This window comes from Aplidium turbinatum, chromosome 14, assembly GCF_918807975.1.
Source record: "Aplidium turbinatum chromosome 14, kaAplTurb1.1, whole genome shotgun sequence".
Lineage (NCBI taxonomy): Eukaryota > Metazoa > Chordata > Ascidiacea > Aplousobranchia > Polyclinidae > Aplidium > Aplidium turbinatum.
Genome location: NC_137485.1, coordinates 13,492,996 through 13,513,779, shown reverse-complemented (window position 1 = coordinate 13,513,779; position 20,784 = coordinate 13,492,996). Strand labels below are relative to the sequence as shown.

At 36.3% G+C, this 20,784-nt stretch overlaps 1 protein-coding gene across 1 annotated transcript; it reads left to right on the top strand.

Annotated features, from left to right (window-relative positions):
• Nucleotides 1-3,908: 3,908 nt before the first annotated feature.
• Nucleotides 3,909-15,806, top strand: LOC145783274 (uncharacterized). Its single transcript, XM_082595102.1, has 8 exons — nt 3,909-4,003; nt 6,771-6,996; nt 8,089-8,232; nt 9,460-9,570; nt 10,787-11,430; nt 11,806-11,939; nt 12,227-12,640; nt 13,735-15,806. The coding sequence occupies exons 1-8, from the start codon at nt 3,909-3,911 to the stop codon at nt 14,745-14,747; spliced, it is 2,781 nt and encodes a 926-aa protein (XP_082451228.1). The 3' UTR covers nt 14,748-15,806.
• Nucleotides 15,807-20,784: the final 4,978 nt, after the last annotated feature.

The following is a 20,784-nucleotide window of genomic DNA, read 5'->3' as shown; positions in this document are numbered from 1 at the left end:
TGCTCCTCATAAAAAAAAGTCCTCAGAACTGCAGGATGTAAGTGTGCCTCAAAATCGGTCAAATGTGTAACACAACTAGAGGCGTCCTTCTTTAAAAGTTCTTTCGTCTGTGGCACTTCATGGCAACATATACATTCATTGGGCTGGGGCGATGTGGGGCAAAGACTGGCACTTGTGGCAAACGCACCACCTAGAGTAAAAGAAGTGACTGCTGTACTGCAGTTAATATGCTCTCTGCAATTGTCGAGTTTTGTACCACTAAACATTAACAAGGTGGCAAGGTTGTCATAGAACAAGAAGCCATAAGAAACAAACTAAAACTAATTTCGTACAAAAATTACAAAACTATAGATGGTATGGCAGATTTCTTCAAAATGTAAAGTTTGCTCAAGCCCATTTTTACTTGAGTGGTATTAACAAAATCATCTTCAATGAAGTGAAGAGAACATATACGACTAGTTTTGTATGGCCCATCCCACTTTCGAACACTTGAAGAAAACTTTGACCATTTTCTTCTCAGCTCCTTGTTTTGTGGGAAAGCGTGAAAAGAAAGCACACAGTCTTTGTCACTGACACTGTCACATAAACAGCAATTTGTAGGCATTGCCTCAACCATAAATTAAAGATACTGTTGTTACACTGCAATGGCTATAGCCAGATTAAGACAAATAAAAAAGTATCAAAATTATAGCCCTATGAAACTGCAATTTCAATTGAATTGAGATGCTGTTTGATAAAAATAAACTCAACCTATTTGATCGAAACCTGATAGTAATAATAAGTTCACTTTTTCATTTCGGTAATTCTTAATCTGCACATGCTTTAGACCAGTGGTTCTCAACCGCCGGTCCGTGTAATTATTTTGCCGGTCCGCAGAAGATCTTACTTTCTGCAGAGCTTATTTTAATGTGAAGTCATTATTATATTGTAAAATTGTGATTGCACTGTGAAATATGCACAGCTGTAAAACTAACATATCTCCACGTAAAATTGTTTGATAATAAAGGTGAACGTTTTGATGATCTAATTCTGTGCCGTTGATAATGTTTTTGTGACAAGTTGCGCGTAGTTTTGAAAAAGTTTTGAAACACAGAAATACATAACCAAATGGGGAATTTTGTCCTTAATTTAAAAAAATTTTAAAGTCGTTGGAGACAGAAATTTGGAATTAGATAAATTTGAAGTTCCGGGATAGTCAGGCCTACAATGGAAATTTGCCAAAACCGGAGTTTGAGAAAGCAAAGATCTTGTTTTTCAAAGACTATGCGGAAAATTGCTCTTCAGAATAGAATAAAGACAAGCCGATTTGCTGTGGAAAATTCTGTTAAAATGGAGTGATGAAAAAAGTAAAAAGAGGTGCTGAGCATTGTGAGTCAACACTTGAAAGAGTTGGCTAACAATTTTGACGATCATTTTGCGTAACATGAAGATCCTCGACATGGAAACTTTTGGATAAACAATCCATGCATCGATGAATGATATCAAGACATGCGACCTTAATCTTCATGAAAAAGAAAGTCTGATTGAATTACAATATGTTGTGCTTCTACTTTGCAGTCAAGATTTGAAAAACATCATTGTAACACTTTTGGATATCTCTTGCAAACGAATTCGTACCATCGAAATGATGGTAATTGTTTCAACTACGACAATTCTTTTTCATCTCTAGCTTTAACAACAAAGCAAAGAAATCGCCTGGATGCCGAAACAGAGCTACGTGTTTTAGAAACTTCTTTGATATCTCGTCTTCCTCACATAGGCTACAGGCAGCGTAACAGTAGGAGATTTTCCACTGACATTGATTTTGTATGCAAATTAATTGACATTTTTCTGTTTGAGTTGATTTGATTGCCGTTTTATTCCAATTTTTGTCCTGAATACAAATCATATGCTAAAACCTTGCATTATGGTGCGGTGCAGCAGTCTATCAGCACAGTTTTGCCATGATATGTAATTGATTGATTGAATTTTTATCCTCGGACTGAAAAAGCTTCTTGCAGAGCTTAATCCTGGCAGTTTCGCATACTTGCAGAGGCTTTGAATCACTGACGCAGGTATGGTCACCGAGATTGGTCTGGTGAAGTTTCCGATTGTTGAAGTTTTGTTGCCGGGAAATTATTCCATTAATTAGATGCCGATGAACGGAGAGCAGTCCTTAACGTGCGTTGCATAAGCGCACACTCCGAGAGTCGAACCAGCGCCGCTTGATCTTGAAGCTTCTTCGTTCCAGAAGTCACGCGCTAACCAAGTGAGCTATCGTGGCGGCGGCTATCGCGATTACAACGACAGATTGATTCACAAATGAAAAAAGGGAGAATTTCTCCCAGTGTCAGTTAAAGGTCGCAAAAATTCCATTTAATTTCGATAAGCTTTATAGAAAAACATTAAACCAGCAGAAATATTACTGATTTTTGATCCTGTGTTCCAATATATATAGTCCATAACATAACTTCGTCAATGATATCAATCGTCAACTCATCAGTGCGTCGCGAGTTCAGCAAATTTTTCAAGTAGTCTACGTCCCCTTGAAACTGTTGTTTTCATTAGGAGATGCGATATAACGGTACCAAAAACTAAGACAAACATTTTTAGAGGTCCGCGACAGTTACGAAGACACCAAAAGAGGTCCACCAAAACCAAGAGATTGAAAACCATTGGACTAGCGCATAGAAAGCTACAGAACCTACCTAAATAGCTTACTGTATGTTTACCTGTGGCATGTAATTTGATACAAATTTGGCGTTCCAAAGAAACTTAATAGAATTATATGTTTTTAATTTCAAAAATAGCCGAAAAGTGACTCTCATCCGTAATAAGTTGGGCGGTACAGAACGATAAAGTAAACGTGTGATCAGGATCATATTTCTTATGAAATAATGAATGCAAAGTCACTGATCCGAAAAGTCGATCTTCTGTATTGACAATACTGATGATTAGAATATATTACAAGGAAACAATGTATCCATTTGAGGACACAGATCAATTGATCAGGTCAACGCAAACACAAAAACATTTTATTCGCTGTAACAGTATTAGTCAGGTTTTTGCAATCTAAAACAAAATAGCCTAGTTCAAACTTTGAAAAATCATTAAGTTCAAACGGTATTGAACGAGTCAACGAGTTTGCTTAAATCTCGTCAGAAAATCATACACCAAATTCAGTTGCAGGTGTAGTTTTGTAGTAAACATCTGTAAAAGACTCCGGCAGTTTCTAAATCTAGCCTAGCCTACTTATTGTTTGCTTGTTTAAAAATAAAAGCTTAGATGAAAGTAAATATAAATAAAAATATTCGAAGTACTTTTTTTTCAGTGTAAGCTGGTTCGCGAATTGAGTTATTGTGTTACATGATATGAGATAAATGTTGAGATTTCTTGCTTTTGCAATAAATCAATTCCTTTAATCACATAAGAATTTTCATACGTCTCGAAACACCTCATTGTTACACTTGGTAGCACAAAGTTACCATTGAAGAGTTGTTGACACAGACGACGCTCAGCCTTTATCGCAAAGCATGACAAAATCTTGTCTTGTATAAATATGTTGCTTTTGTCAAACGTCGCCTAGTTCTTTTTATCATGGCATTTGACGTTGAAAAATGATTGTGAAAACTACATGACCTCGGTTTGGTTATTCTGTTCTGTCAGCTACCGCGCTGTGTCAAAGGGGAACATTGAGATGATTGCAGAATTAGAACACCGCTAATTGATGCTTGTAAAAGAATTTGCTGTATGGTGTAAATTCTACTACGCTTTGACAGCGATTTACATTTAACACTAACATAGATTGATCTTTTAGAAGTTTGAACAATAGTATTTGTCATTAAATGTGTATTAACTTATACAATGAATGAAAGGTTCCAAAATTGCTTTTTGTGTGATTAACGTCAGTAAGTCTTTCTAAACAAAACATGAAATCGGACGCAGTGAAGACAGCTGCTGGATTTGAAGCGATCAAGGCGAAGGCTTTACAGTTTCCTCCTGATCTAATTGATGTTAAACCAAGGTAGGTACAATGACTTACTCAGCATTGCCTGGCATTGTGTGTAGGGTATACTCATAGCAATCTATATACACAGGCTTTGACAACGTGCGAACTGGAGGCCTGACTTAGGGCGGATGTAATTTCGATTTTGATTTCAAGCCTAAATTTACTTTATATCTCTTTGAAATGATGTTTTGAGAATCCAAATTGCTAAAGTGTGATCACTGAATCTCAAACCTCGGCAAAACTCCTCCTTTTACGATCACAAATGACAATTTTTTTTCCCTTACCAGTGTTGCCAGACGCTTTTTGGATATCCAGAACGAGTGCCAAATTCTAGTCCAAAATCTGAATGGTAACAATAGCACAAAAATAACTCAAAATCACAAAAAGTATACACAAAGACTATATTTATTAATTAACACTCAAACTACCAACTTATGCTAGCGATTTTGGCTATTAACAGATCGGCATTTAGTCAAATTTTAAGCTGCACGTTGTCATGGTATGTTTGTTTGTTTGTTTGTTTATCTTTATCCTGCATTGCGGGAAAGCGGACTTGAGCGCTATGCATCGGTGTACGCCTTCCGACGTACACCTGACCCACGCTGCAGCCGACGGCAATGTCTGTTTCCGGTTGTCTACTCTACTTATCACTTAAATTTGGTACTACCCATTACTCGAAATCGATCACTAGGTAGAGGCAATTATCGTAAAGTTTCTTGCCCAGAGAAACAACAGCAAGTGCGGGTGGCTGGAGTCGAACATGCAGGCTCTCGACTGCGAGCCCAACCCACTAACCACTCGGCTCGGCCTAACCACTCGGCTAACCACTCGGCCACGGCTGTATAAAGGTCGCCATGGGCCTACTGTAGAGCGCAGCAGTGCTGAAGCAAATCAAATTAAATAAAAACTAAAGTGAAAAACTTTCCGATAAGAATAAACTATGTAACTAAGTAAAACATAATAATTGTACTGTGAAGAAAAGTTGGATAGTCAAAAAAGAACCAACAAACAAAACAGACACAAAATGTGAATGTCATTACTCATTAGCTTAGTTGTTTTATCGCTTGTTATCTGACTTGTGTTAGCAGCAATGAACCGTGTTCTAACATGACAGTTTTCCGCCTAGAATTTGCTTAGAGTCATTGTTTTCTCAGAAATAATTATAGGTAGGCTATAATAACGCAGCCTACCGCTGAAAGTAAGTTTTTGTGTGTGCTAGTGCATTTCGAGAATATTGAAAAGAATCTGTCTACAAAATATTCATACTTTGGTGGAAAAGTTGTGCAGCCAAATCGACTGGGTAATAAAAACGGCCTTATGATTCCTGAATACTATCGCATTGTAAATTATTATTTACTGAACTACCGTACTGTAAACTTTACACCAGATAGCTGTCACTTGTCGTGTCAAGACAAAAACGCATGTTTTTGCGTCGAATGGATGCTTTAATATCATCGCCGAGTAGCAAGCGGAATTGTTGAAGAAATGGATCAAATAAACAATTGAAATAATTTATGATTTTATAATTCATGATTTTTATAGAATTATACAACTTGTTTAGTAGGCTAATTATATCAGAAATCTTAGCTAAATAAATTTTTGATTAAAACATGTAGGCTAGGCTATAATCAAAAGGTGAACTGATAAAAGAAATCATTCCTTGTTAGTTTTTCATGTATCAAAATAGAAATGACAACTTTGAAGCTGACACTGAACGACACGAAAGAGTTTTTGTGCTGACTTAAGCTATTGGAGCAACACAGGTTGAGTGACATGCGTGTCTTGTCAAAGACAGTTATGTGTGGACAGAAGAGTATAAACGAAGCAAATCTTTGTTGATTTGCGGCGCTTAAAAGATAAAATAACATAACCTTTACATAGCTTTTAAATCTCTTTGGCAATGGAATGATGAAACATAATATAAAAGGCGGTATTGTTACCATTTCGTCAACACTTTTCTTCTTCTCAAAGCACCATTGTAGTGGCGATAGATGATCTGCCCCAACCGCCCATAACACACAAAGACGCAATCAGCAGCTTGTGAAAAAGCGTTAATTAGTCTAAGCTTGCGCTTGTTACTGAATTAGTCATAAAAATCATTGATCATGTCTAAACAGTGCGGGAATATTTCAAGTTAGAATTAATATACAGTACAGCTTTAAGGGTTACTTTTAATTGCAGAATAACTGATAAAAGGTAGGACTTAGTCAAAGGATGCAAACAAACCTTGAAAATAGGTTAAAGCAGGGTTGAATAAACGACGATTTCTTTTAATGTACCACGGTCTAGCCCAGGGGTGTGCAAGTGTTTTTATCTGCAGTCCAAATACATTTAAACGAATTGGTCTGCGTGCCACACCTATATTTAACATGTAGGTAGGTTAAGTTGTCTTCCAATGGTTGGCATAAAATTAACAGAGTATGAGTATTTTTCATTTCATACGAAAATGACTCACTATTCAGTGTTTGGAATGCATTTATAACACGCAATTGTTTGAAACAGCTTACAGAAGAACAGTTTAATTTAAGTCCTTTTAATAGGTGAATGATGTTGAACAATGAACATGTTACCTCACCGGCAAATTGAAAAGTACTAACTTTCAAAGTTGTAAGCCTACTGTTTCTGCAGGCTGAATGAGTGACCATCGGAAGACTGTTGTTCAGTAGTTCATTTATGTTCTAAAGACTTATAACGATGTATAGGCTGATATTTAATCATAGTAGTCATCGTCGTATAATCACAATTACCATCTATGCTTTCTACTTAGTGTTACCACTGCAAGAATCTCAGGGATCAATTCTGATGCTTTTGAGACTTCTTCGCCTCCTTTTTATGCTCTTCGCTTTCTTTCATCTACCACTCCAGCAAGCGAGCAATTGAAATCAAGACTTTTAAAGAGCAGAGCAAAAATAGAAACTGAGCCAGAAAGTTCAACGGAAAGAAATGACAAGCAGCTGCCAACGGTAGAACTTACGATAAGCAAAAAAATAAAGTTTCCTCACGACAAGGTAGGCTTTGAATTTTTGGTTTGATAGTTTGAACTTTCTTTCTAAAAACAAAACTTGAGCAAAACTTGTAGCTAACTTTAACTAATTGTTATTTTCGATTGATTGTACGATCTTTGGTCTGAAAAAACTTTTGCATACTTGTAGACTTGTAAAGGTTTTGAACCACAATGCAAACTCGGACAGCTAAATCTAGATTTTGCTGTTTGGGTTTGGATTTGTCTAGGTTTGCCGGATTTTGCTGTCTGGGAAACCTGACGAGTGTAGTTTCTAATTACTGTCTAAGTCTAATCTGATTTCAATGATAAAAGTTTGTCTTTTTTTGGTTTGATGGACTGACTAAGGTTGGGCCTTCGGGGCTGAGGGTTCATCTTTTTTACCATAGTTTAATATACAATAGTTCCATGCTCTATACGCTGAAAGGCTGCTGGAAAGCAACCAGTCTTTGGTCTCTTATCACCACAAACACACAATTGCGTTGTTGAGCTGCTGGAAAGGGTGCAATCCTTGATGATATGGTTCACGTTTCTTTCTCAGAGCCACTTCTACAGGAAGAGAAAGATGCTATTCTCCATTAATTCAGCAACAAATCTCGATACCGTGTGGGTTGACAGTTACGCACGACTGTCTTGGTAAAGACAGGCCGATTGTGCGAGCAGTGGTGAATCCACGGTGGGTGGTTGGGGCGAACGCTCACCCTAAAACACATAAAAGTAGCTGTATTCACGTGTTTTTGCAAGGTCAGATTAATGCAGACCTATGCATCATTGCGTTTTGTTGAAATCGCCCCATCTCCCCCTTTAAAACAATTAGCTGGATTGCATGGGTGCAAATGGATTCATCTCTGTGTGCAAATGTCATAGACGAAGGGATATGGTCTGATTGAATTTCATCTTCATTCGGCTTTTCATTTATAGTCCCTTCTGCGCTTTTCTCGGTAATTTTAGTAACCATATAATCTTGAGTAACGCTGCCTGCAAACTAACTTGTTATTTAGAATTTCGCAAACAAACAACTATAAAATATACAAATAACAAAACAACAAATCGGCTAATTGAAACAGCAACCTATTAAATTGCATCAATCATTTCTAAGAAACTAGCGTTTGGTAAAAGAAGACACGAAGAAAGTCAACTAACCGCATCGGATCGCGTTATAATCGAAGAATTGCGTCACCATCTTCGTGGACAACCTCGTGCCGGGACAACCAGCGTATTGGAAGCCATCGGTGATCCTGAGGTTTGAAAGTTTTTACACTTTTTAATGCTTTTCTAGCTCAGCGTGGTCCAACTACTTTTAACTTACGGGCCACTTTACAAAAACGTGACAACATGCGGGCCATTTCCAATAAAATGATAGTGAGTGCGTAATCAAAATTGTTAAAGTTGTTAAAAATCGAAATTGTTAAAATTAATAGCAAATTGAAATTTATTTCAAAGCTCTATAAGTGAGATGCCTGTGGTCGAGGTTTCTCTGATACTATCGTTTCTACATCAATTTCAATGTTAGTGGTAGCAAGTCGGAGACTATCTTCCAGTGTTTCGTCTATCGTTCGATTTCTGTTTTTAGACTTGACTTGCTGAATTCTAGAAAATGTACTCTCACACATGTAGGCTATGTGCTTCCAAACATTGAGTGCATTTTTAATGCAAAAATTTTCAGTTTGGGAAATCTATCCTTGCTGACTAATTTCCAGAAGCACTCTGAGGTTTCATTTTGCCCCTGCAAATTTAGGTTTAACACATTCATGTGCATTGTCATGTCTGTAAGGAAAGCAAGATTGCACAGGAAGTTTAGGTACATAAGGTACATATCAGCCTTTAACACTAGGTAGGCTATATATCAGCCTTTAAGAAGCCCAGTTGTACTGACGAGACCTGATAGGTTGAAACAGTATAGGCCCTGCTGTCTACAACTTTGAATTAAATTTTTGACACTTTTTGTCCAAATGCTATACTTGTTCTATTTAAAATTGCTTTCTGTAACATAAATACAAATTAAATCAATACTGTGAAAGCTCGCGGGCCGCATGCGGCCCGCGGGCCTGTAGTTGGACCACGCTGTTCTAGCTTATTTTGATTTAGTTAAGAGTTTCTCAGCCGTGTTCTCAACCACTCAAGGAGACCACGGGCGTTTTTTGGGGGGAGGGGCACGAGCAAAAGCAGCCTTACCGTGATATTGCAATGCCTAAGTGTCACGATATTAATAAGTGATTTTTAACCAAAACTTTTTTGGAAAGCACCAGCCGGTCAAACTTTGGGCTACACAAGGTATCTTGCCTCGTATTGTGTCTGATGCTGCAGAAAAGAACGTAACAATATGTAGCTTACATGTGTCATTTTAGAATGTTTGACCGCCACTAGTTTTAAAGGAATGCTGATTTGATGCCTTTTTCTTTTAACATATTATGCTTATTTAACTGTAGGCCTAGTTGCGGTCATTGACTTTTAGTTTTATATCATCAAGGTCAGAGAACAAAGATTATACTATGAACCACTGAAGTCTTTCTTGCAAGGAAAAGAAGACCCTGAAAACAAAACTTTTAACGACGTGGGACTCCGTGTGGTTGATATCATGGTATGATGGCAATGATACGCTACAAAAAATTGAAATGTCAGCCGAACCTTACTTTACTAAGTGCACTATATAATGAAGACTATGCATGCTGAACAAATGATTACGTGTGCGATTACCAAGTTTGCATGTACAGTAAAAAATTTAGTCATATTTCGTACCAAAGCACCGGAGTACGATTGAGAAGGCAAAAAAACTTTAAAAAAGACCTAGAAACAGCTCCTATTTTCTTTCTTGGAAGTACGTCATTGCCTAAATAAACGTTTTAAACAAATTGCTATATAGCTATATCAACAATATTATTCTTTTAACTGTCCTTTTAACTGCCCAAACCAAAACCTTCACTCTCTTCTGGTGTTACTTGCATGTTTGAGTGCGACCACTCAAGTTTACTTAACACCGTCCGTGTCGCACAAAAACTAACATGCAGATTTTGAAATGTGGTGACTTGATATAGCCTTGCAACATAGCCTACAGTATGTGAGTTTATAGTGTTAGGCCTACTGTATTTGCAATGGCTAAATACACGTATAAATTGGCTAAATGCGTATAATCCAAATTTATATTGCAGAAACAAAAACTACCGTTAAATACAAAGTGAGTTACCACTCACCCTTTGTTAAACTCTGCTACGCTGTTTTAGTTTTGTTTATCTGACAGCTTACAACAAAGCAAACTCTTTGTCAAAGATTGGATTTATTTCCCTGTAATCATAATGAAAAACAAATTGGATTTCTATCGTTACCACGATTAACATTGTTGACAAATTCAATTATTCAAATATAGCATAACAAGTAGACATATTCATATTATGATATTGAACAAGTAAATGCTTTTTAAAGAGTCAACTGAGCAAAGATTTTCAAACTAAAACCTCTACAACGATAGATTGCTTTAAGTTGTTTACAAGATAACAAGAATACCGATAATTGAAATAATTAAAACGAATCTTAAGCTTTCCAAGTCAACTTTAAACTTTCATGCTTTCCATTATTGCTTTGCCTTCTGATCCTCATCTTCTTAGCAACACAACAACGGGTCTTCTTCTTAAAATTGATTGCAAGTCGTCCACCCTCACAAAAAGATACAGCTTGTCAAGCAGAAAACATTTTAACAAAAACGAAAGAATATGATATGCTTGAAAAATTTAGCACTTGTTCAGTGAATAATGTAAAAGTTTATCAAAACTCTGTAAAAAAGCGTGTTTATAATGTTTCAGATTCCAAGTTTTGAGAAAAGAATGCCTTCGGACTCCGGAGTTGTTCTCCCATTAACTCTGTCGCGTCATCACGCGGCAGTATCAAGGAATGCTAATCGTCTACGCAGCAACACAACCCTCACTTTTCTTCCAAAAGTAGAGGGAAACTCACTAATCGGAAGTATGGACAGAAAGCAGACACAAACCAGTCAGATGCGGTTTTACAACCCAGATATTCCTGCTCAAGATACGCCCGCAATATACTCCGTCCAAAAGCGAAAAACACAACTCAACTTACCACGTATTGGCATGAAGCGAGATGAAGACTACGACAATAATAGGGTCAAGTTTAACAAACGGAAAGTCGTGGCTACTGTGAACGAAAATCAGCAAAGGAGCAAAGCATCAACGGTTCAGTTCCCAGTACGACAAGAAGTTAATAACTTTGGGGGCACCAACGGTTTTCCTCGTCGAGCAACCACCACGGCAACAGGAAAATCTCATTTGATTGGTCCAATGAATAAAATGGATATAATAGCTGACTACAGCAAAGCATTGCAAAGTGGCATGATAACCTACAACGAGTACATGAAAAAGGTTTCTGTGTTGTCTCTTCATAAAGTGAACTTAGCAAACAGCGCTCAAAGACATTTTCATTTAATACGGTAAGCTTTTCACGTCTAACTGTTTTGATAATAATGTCAATTTTATTTTTAAATTCCTAGTAACTTTAACTGTAAGAAGTAGGCCACCATGCAGTGGCAGATGAATTTTAACAAGCAATTGGAATCATCAAAAAATTTACATTCAAAAATTCTGCCTATCCCAATGTCTTAAAATGTCTTTTCCAGAAACAGCAGTGTGTTTTCAACCGATGTCGAACCAACTTCCTTTTCAGCGTCTTCAGGTTTTTTTACCACTCAGGCAATATATACAGTTTCATTTAATGTTACCTTCAGTGGAGTATATTTTTTAAGTTTTATGTACAATTTTTGTGTTCTGCAGTAGTTGTTGATTATTGAAGTATATACGTATTGCAGAGATGAATCAAATAACATGAGACCCAAGTTAACACATGTGGATGTCAACCCATCAACCACGCGTTTATTAAACGCAACTTCCGAGCAAGGGGAGGTGGAAAGAAAGAAGAAATTTTTAAACACAAATGATAAAAGTAAGTTTATGTTTGTGCTTGCATGTCGAAGTGGAAGATTTTTATGTTGTCTCGAGTTAGTGTTACAAACAAGATTGACAGATCTTTCTTACTCAAGTTGGGTTCTTTTTTCTGCAAGTAATAAATTTGTTTTATCAAGTTTTTGTCCTGGGGATGACTTCACGTAGTCAAATTCTTTGATACAAATCTACAAAAAATTGCCAAGAAATGGAAAACATTTTTCTAATCAGGTAAGCTACAAGAAAGAAAATTGACTTTTTAAAGCACATTTTATTTTATTTTTTCAGCAACAAAAGTTTCACAAGCTCTGTCAAGCAACAATGAATCAGCGTCAGAAGTAACCGACTCTTTAAATGCCGATACCAAGTCAGACCGGTCTCGGCTCCATCGCATTGACATAGGAGAAGGGTTGTCGTTGTTCGAGAAACATAAATCAGGTCCAGATTTCTCTGATGATTTTGTCCTGACTGATTTGACTCGCTATACTCACGTCCATCACCCCAGACAAAACAGACATCCCCATTATCATTGGAATCATGAAGGAGGAACACTACTCGGAGCTGGCATGGATCCAGGAAACCAGCGCCATCTACTGCATTGGCAAACTTCCAATCAACTTCCTTCACATAATATGAACAACTACGCAAAAGTGCAAGAAAGTTCAAGAGAAGAGAAAGATTTTTCAAAAACAAAACCAAAAGGTCTGACACTTTTAAATTACACGTTGGTTATTTGATTAGAAATAGACTAAAAAGAAAGTTTTGTATTCCATAAAACTATTTGATTTAAATTAATAATAATTAATAAATAATAATTTAATTATTAAATAAAAATGTCAAATATTTTTAATAATTTAATAATTAATTATTTATTTAATTGAATAACATATATGATATAGATATAGTTATAGGCGAGTGGTTCTTAACCGGGGGGGCGCGAGCTCAACAACAATTTCAATTTTTTTAAATTACTTTAATGTCCTACGACCTATGCTGTTCGTCATATTTTATATTTTATCTTATTTTATATTGTATTCAGTAATTCTTGCTTTATTAGTTAGACCAGAACTTTACAAAACTATTTTGCGCTGAACTCCTTCAGATTTAACAAATTTTCTAAACGCTGCTTCATTTTTACTTTTTTGTTCAAATTGCTTTTTTACAGTTTTATTTACTTAATGCTCGATCACCTTACTTAATATTACCGGTACTATAATACCCTGTTTTATTTGCTTAATGCTCGATTGCATTTTTACACTTTATTTAATGCTCGATCACCTTATCAGGTCACAAGAGTGCTTAGCTCAGTGGCCTATCCCCAGCCTAGTTGCAGTCACGTGGTACTATTCACAGAAACAGGCTGAGAGTTGAAGGAGACTTACATTGTTCACTCTCTGGAGTTAAACCTCGCATTAAAAATCTAGTCGCTAAGAAGCATTGTCAAGTATCTCACTGATGTGTACAATAAACAGACAAAAATGCAATTTTTTTATATGATACTTACTTAAAATCTAGGGGGGCGCGAGGCACATGACCATTATTGAATGGGGGCTTGATAGAAAAAAGGTTAAGAACCACTGTTATAGGCTATGTAGGCTATAAAAGAATTTCAACTTACATAATTATGTCAATCGACTGAAAAGAGTTTGACAATGCGAGTGCTAAAATGGCTTCAATAGCCCAATGTGAATTTATTAGCTTTTATAGTTCATATTTACTGTATAATGTTTTTCATTTTAATTTCAACTATAATCTTTTAGTATAAAACTTATCTATCTATATTTTATATTTTGCAGTGCTACTATCCATGGAAGAATATTTGCAACTCCACGCTCCTCATCAAACGTCTAATGGATATCCACTGAAGCCATCATTATCAGCTATAGGTGAAAATGAAAATAAACCTTCTCCTCTTACAAGTGGTTTGGAAAAAGTCAAGACCATGCAAGAGAGCTTGGAATATGTTGGAAAAATTCCTATTCCAGTTGACGACACGGAGCCGATGGGGCTTGGAGCAAAAGACCTCGTGAAAACAGTCAACTTTAAATTACCTGGAAATCCGCTCAAGGAAGTTACAGACGCCTTGGATGAGATTCCTGATGTGGACTCTGTTTTCCAATCGCATTTAGACAACATGCTAAAAACTATTAAAAAATCCAAAGCAAGTAAAAAATGCAAAGTTCCAGAACTGAAAGGTCTTGTTCCCACAATTGTACCTCAAGTTCGTGTAGAAAATAAAAATAATGACATAGAAGTTGAAAAAGAAACAGCAAAAAATATTGTACTTCCAAAGGAAAACATTAATGGGAACTTTCTTGCCATTCAAAAGAAAATTCCTGAAAACACCCCACCTCCGACCGCTGAACAGAAAGTAAATCAATTAGAGGAAAGTGCACAGCTTTCCCTTACTTTGTCTACACCTCGGTTTGAAAAATCGACCAACCAACATCTTTCGACATCTTTTGAAGCGCCACCTGTAGCCATCAATAACACAGATCACCGTCTGCAAGTCAACCAACCTCTTCGGAAACCACCTACCCCAAAATCTGTTCAAAGTAATCGCTCCTTTAAAGTCACAGTTCCCGGAGCTGTGCTAGAAGAAGCATCTGGGTCATTGAGCAATTCTGAAATTCGTATCATGACCGCCTCCGTTGATTTAGGAACCCCATCCAATGACGAGGAAAATCCTGAAAGAAATTTCACCGACAGATCACGTTTGGAAGTGGTCATCACATCCATGCCTGTTGCGCCTCCAGCTTCCATTGCTACTACGTCAGAAGGTTCACTATCAGGAAATGAAGTTGACTAAGTTTGAAATAAAGGAGACAGTTTTTTAACTTGTAACAAGGAGCAATCAAGCACAAATTTAAATATTTTGCTAATTTGCGTTTTTGAAAATTATTAAAACAAGATGCTTTCACGTTTTGTATGTATGAAAGAAAGATAGCACTGAGGGCTATTCTTGCGAAGAAGCTACAAACAGTGGGTTTGATCAGTTTAAGTGGCTAATTGTATTTTATGTGTTGTATTTTTGGGTTACGTATAACAATTGATTTATAAAGTCGTGTATTAATCGCAGCCTAATACGCTATTTTTATGGGATCACTGTTTATCATAAAACTATACACCCTATATGAAGGATTAGGCTAGTTTTTTTCCTTTTACAAACATCATTGTAAACCTAATTACCTGTTGGCAAGCATAAACAATGTTTTTTCAATGCTTTCTGTGCAGTATACGATAAACTTTGCTGGATAAACCTATTTCAGTTCCAACCCAGACAGCCACTTTATCTGGCCCAAATCTTTACCATATCGGGTAGGCCTAATGATTTAACCAGACAGATAAAGTGGCTATCTGGAAAGCTATTTGAGATTAAAAAAATCGTTTAATAACAATCAAAATAAACTGTTTAGGTCTGGAATTTGCAACGTAAAAAGTTGGATGTAGTACACCGTTATGTAGCCTATTAAGATTATCATCATCCTGTGAGTTATTGAAGAATGTGCTGTGATAAGTTTTTCATTAGTTCTTGTCTTGATATAGGCTACTTGTCTTTATGGTTGATCTAAAATGGCCGGCCTGTAGTTATCTGTGTCTTTTATGACTGAGCGACTTTAGTGGATTTGTATTTGTTGTGTTGAAATATTTTTAAAGATATGCTCTACGTTAAAATGTTTAACCTACTTGTCGTTTTAATACTTGTTAAGAACGTGAGTAAAATATATAGCCTACTGTCAGTCTCTGGTATAAACATGTTATTTTTATTTAAAAGTCTCATAAATTATTCATTTTAAGAAAACAATCGATGATACACTTTAAGACTTTTTTAACTAACAATTTTTATAATCCATTCTATATGTTTGTATTCATGCAATATTGATTACGACTTTGACATTTATAATACAAATCACGTTCTCAGGACAGATAAACTCAAACTGTTTATACTTCCATGACACTTCGTATGAAGTTGAACCAAGGCGAGTAAGTCTACACATACAGTATAGTCTATTTGCTCAAAAGCTTAGCAGTGGTAGTAACTTATAGGCTACAGTAGGGTATAGTTTCTAAGAGTAATCGGAGGGAAAATGCCCCCAATCACTTCGAAGTTACAATAATGTTTTTCTTCATATTTAAAAAAAAAAAAAATGATAAAATTTGGTTGAATTTTTGCTGGTTTAGAAAAAGTGACTAAATCACAGAAGTGAAAGGGTGAAGGGTCACAGATCACTTAAATTGCGCAATTTAAACATTTGCAAAACTCTGATGCAAATTTACATAGAATACATACCAGTACCACTGCAATAAGCCAATATTTTTTTGTTTGAGTTTCACATTTTTTTGTTTGACTATAACCTAGGGACTTTATCACTAGTAGGCCTAATATAAAGTCCTTAGCCTACTATAATCATCAAAGCAAAAGTCGATTTCTGCAGAAATTGGAGTTAAAATTTTGCTTTAAAAAGTTGTTGCTTCGGTTGAATTTTGAATCTTTATCCTCGGACTGACAAAGTCTTGACAGGGTATTCCTGGTAGTTTTGCATAGCCAACTTGTGGAGGCTTTTGACGCTGGGCCGGTTACCGAGATTGACAGAGTGAAAGTGTCCAAATGTTGATGTGTTGTTGCCGGGGAATTATTCCATCCACTAGGTGCAACTGAATGGAGAGCAGTTCTTAGAATGCGTTGCTCAAGCGCACACCCCGAGACTCGAACCAGCGCCGCTTGATCATGAAGTTTTTTCGTTCACGAAGTCACGCGCTGACCAAGTTAAGTTTAAAATCATTGTTTGATGACGACAGAAGGCTTCAATATTTTAGCCTATTGAGTAGTTCTCGTTAGATATAGCCTATCTATAGGCTATGTTTATAAAGGAAAGGTGGGCAAAATTCAAATAGAAGACAACAAACGCAATGAGCTACTTGTCTGATGTGCATGTAAAATTTGTTAAGAAAGCTGCAATCATATCTGAATGGTATTTCCGTAAAGATTTGGCAACACAATTCGCACAAACTTTTTTTGTGTAGTTTTATGATTTTTCCAGCAGCAGCAATATTTCGCAGGCTTGCCAGATTGGCCCTTTTTAGAGGTAGTTGGCCCCCAAAAAAATGTTTGGCCCCTTGGCCCTTTGTTTTCAATATTTGGCTCTTTTTGGAAGCAGTTGGCACATACTATCAAACTAGCTATATAAATAAATGTCTTTCGGAAATTGAGACTGAAAAGTGTTATTACGATTTTTTAGACAGTGTTTGGCTGACAATATTTATGCCAATGCCAAAGATTCGAGTGGAAACATTGTAAAAGATGAAGATTTGGAATTGTTCTTGTAGAATTTAGACTGTGTTGTTGCAATGTTGTAACGTTATTGACGTTGTTAACGTTATTATGTTTTATTAGCAACGTTATCAACATCATTAAACAATTTGGCCCTTTTTTAATCAGTTTGGCCCTTTTTTCGACATTGTTTGGCTCTTTTTCTCAAAAGCTGTCTGACAACCCTGATATTTCGAAGTGTTGCCCGAGCTGATCCTATCTTTCCATATTTTTAATATAGCCTACAAAGCTTCGCAGCAATCTATTTTTCCATATCTTTATTATAGCCTACAAAGCTTCGCAGCAATCTATTGCGTTAAGTGACGGACCTTTTTCAGTTTCATTTACAAATTTACCTACATAGCCTACTATCGGCACATTGCTCGGACATCTTTCCAAACCACCACATATTGATTGAAACGTGAGAATGTTCAGCCTACTTTGCGCCCATTCAATTCAAAGCGACAAAAACTTTTTTCTAAGCAACTGGGTTCAAGTGTTTGATCTTGACTCCCAATATCAAACTAAAGTGTTTATCGAGATAAATACAACCAAGCCGAGCGTAACCGTAAAGTTTAAGGTTTTTGGACTTAAGCACTTTTGTTAAATTGAATGACAGTGCCGTTTTTGCTTGACAAATGACACTTCGCAAGAGGGCTTGTTTAAATTTTTTTTATGCCCATTACTTTGAATACTCAAAACTAGAAAGTGATTTTACCCAGCACTAGCTTTTATTGTTCTCTTTTTATTCTCTTAAGGTACCGTACAACAGTTTAATTGAAATCCCAGTCACTGCAGTCGAACTTTGTTTTTGACATGTCATCTGGTCACAGCTAAGCCAGTGAAGCATTACACCAGCATTAGCTCGTAGCTTATGCTGGTCTCCATCTTCAAGTAAAATGTGATTCAGTGCTACAAAAGGTTAAATCAATAGTAAACGGATAATGCTGAACAGGCAAGATATGAGCAATGCATCTTTAACAGCGTGTAACATGGGCTACAGTAGAGTAGAAAAAGTGAGACATTGGATAATAAAACATCCACAATTGCACAAAGTAGGCCGATGTCGTTTATAATTTTGTAATATTATTAGTAGCAAAACTGAGGAATAGTCTATTAGGATGATACGTTAAAGAATGTAGATCTGTAATTGTACTAATCATTAGAGCTAGCTATCGATGCAATGCACTGTCCACAAATAATATTGCACTAAGAATTCATGGTCTTTCTTGTGAGAAACCGAGACAGTTTTCATCAGAAATAGGCTACGTTAAGATTGCATCTCATGTTCGTAGCAAAAGGTTATTTTAAATACTTCTTGTACCGGTAAGGGTTTATTTTAATTCTACGGCAGAAAAGGGTAGGTCAAAGATGCAAACTTCAACAAACCCTGCGAATAGCTTGGGCTTATTTTGGCAAAGCGCCTCAACAATCAGTATCATGCTAACTAGAATAACAAAACAATTTTCAGATAAATATGGTTTTATTTTCGTTAATTTGAACCAGTATTGAAACTGGTTACTTTGAGCGAGCATCGTTATTGGATTAAACAAATCTTCAAATACCCAGGGATAAAATTAGATTTAAGCCTAACCGCACTAATCTGCAATTTTATTAGGCCTATTTTGTTGAAAACAAAGGTTATAATGTCTTGTGGTGTAAAGTGATCAAATCGCTATGGGCTAAGTTAATATTGTTTGAAACAAATCTGATCAAGAAATTTCTTGACATGAAAAGTTTAACTCTAAATAAACCAAGGTAATCGAATTTAATAACAAAACGGAATAGAAATGTTACATAGTAGGTTACCTACTCTGTATTTGACAACACACATAGGGTTTCATACATCTTGACTAAGCACTTGGTACGCAAGCCCTCTCATTTTTCACTTCATGACACTTTTGCACTGCAAAATTTTCGTGCATTTCTCATTTCTTTGGAGCGCACAAAGAACCAAATTGCTATAACTTTTAAAAAAAGAAGACAAAAGAATTTTGCTCAAAATGGAACCAACTTTGTTTTTAAAACTTTTCATAACAAAATTAAAGTTAGTCATGTAAAAATTTAAGCTAGCTGTCACAACAAACGTTAAAAACTCACCATTGAAAAACATACTGTTTATTTAAGCGGGTGATTCGCCTGGGTCGACAGTACCTTAGTTATGCTTTTAACAGCCTTACTAGAGGTATAAACAACAAAACCATACCATAAAAGCATGAGAAAGTTTTGATAATTCCGACGACAGCTTCCCGAATTTTACTTTTTTTCTGTCACCGACAGCTTTTTGGCTGTAGTTGCTAAATCACAACAAAAATACAAGTTCCCTAACCCGATTTAGACAAAAACCATTCTCGAGTTAAGCTGATAAAAAAAAATACAACGCGTGTAAGAAAGTCGTAATAAGCAACAAAACAATAAACAAATTTCAGACGAAAACAAAATACAACCAACGAGACAGAAATATAAAGTGTTGCAAAATATTATTATTACAGCGTCTCCATTGTGAAATCGCATTAAAATCAGAAAATGGTCTACTACATAAACTCTGTTTTTATTTTATGCTTAGAATTTCTTATGATACATTGGTGATATCTGCCAAGTAGACTACAGCACGTTTTTTTTGATTGATTGACCGTGGAAACATTTGTTCTCAGATTGAGAAAACTTTTTAAGAGTTTAATCCTGGCAGTTTCGCATGCTTGTAGAGGCTTTAAATCACTGACGCAGGCCCGGTCACCGAGATTGACAGGGTGAAGTTTTCGGCTTGTTAAAGTGTTGTGGTTTGTGAGCTATTTCATCCACTACGTAGCCTACCACTAAATGAAGAGCAATCCTTGGAAGAGTTGCTTAATCGCACACCCCATGAGTCGAACCAGAGTTGTTCGATCTTACGTTTTCTTTTACAGAGTTGAATGTAAAATGTGTTGACCACAATGCAAATAGGTAGGTTTACGATCTATAAATCAGCTTTAGTCAGCTTGCTAACATTGGATACCTACCACAACTAAAGCTACAGTGCAAAAATGAAGAACAAGAAGTCAAAATTAACTCAGTAAGCTAAACGATATTGTGTTTGGGATGCTTTTAGCGTTGGTTTGTGATCCGATCATTCATGCATAAGATCAGTCCATCTGGTTAGATATAAACGCTGCTTTGCCTTCTCTGCTGGAACACCCCAAGAAAACTTCGAGTATGAATAAAATCTGGACCGTAAATCCATGCAGGTCTTTATTCGGGCAAACAATGAGATTTATCAGTAAGAAAAACTGCTTGGTTTTGATTATGTTGTTGATTGTTGGACAATATTCAGTTGACGCTAAAGACATGCTTTTCAGCAAAACAGACATTTACAAAATGTCATCTTTACTTGAACGGATTTGCAAAAAATATGACAAGATTTGCAGGCCTTGCCAGACTACAGGAAATACGGCTGATTTATCCATTTCCAAAAATATACAATTATTTCATCAAGTCCAGCCGCAGGCTACTGTTAAGTTTTCAATGAATGGAATATTGACACGAAATAAAAGGTCTT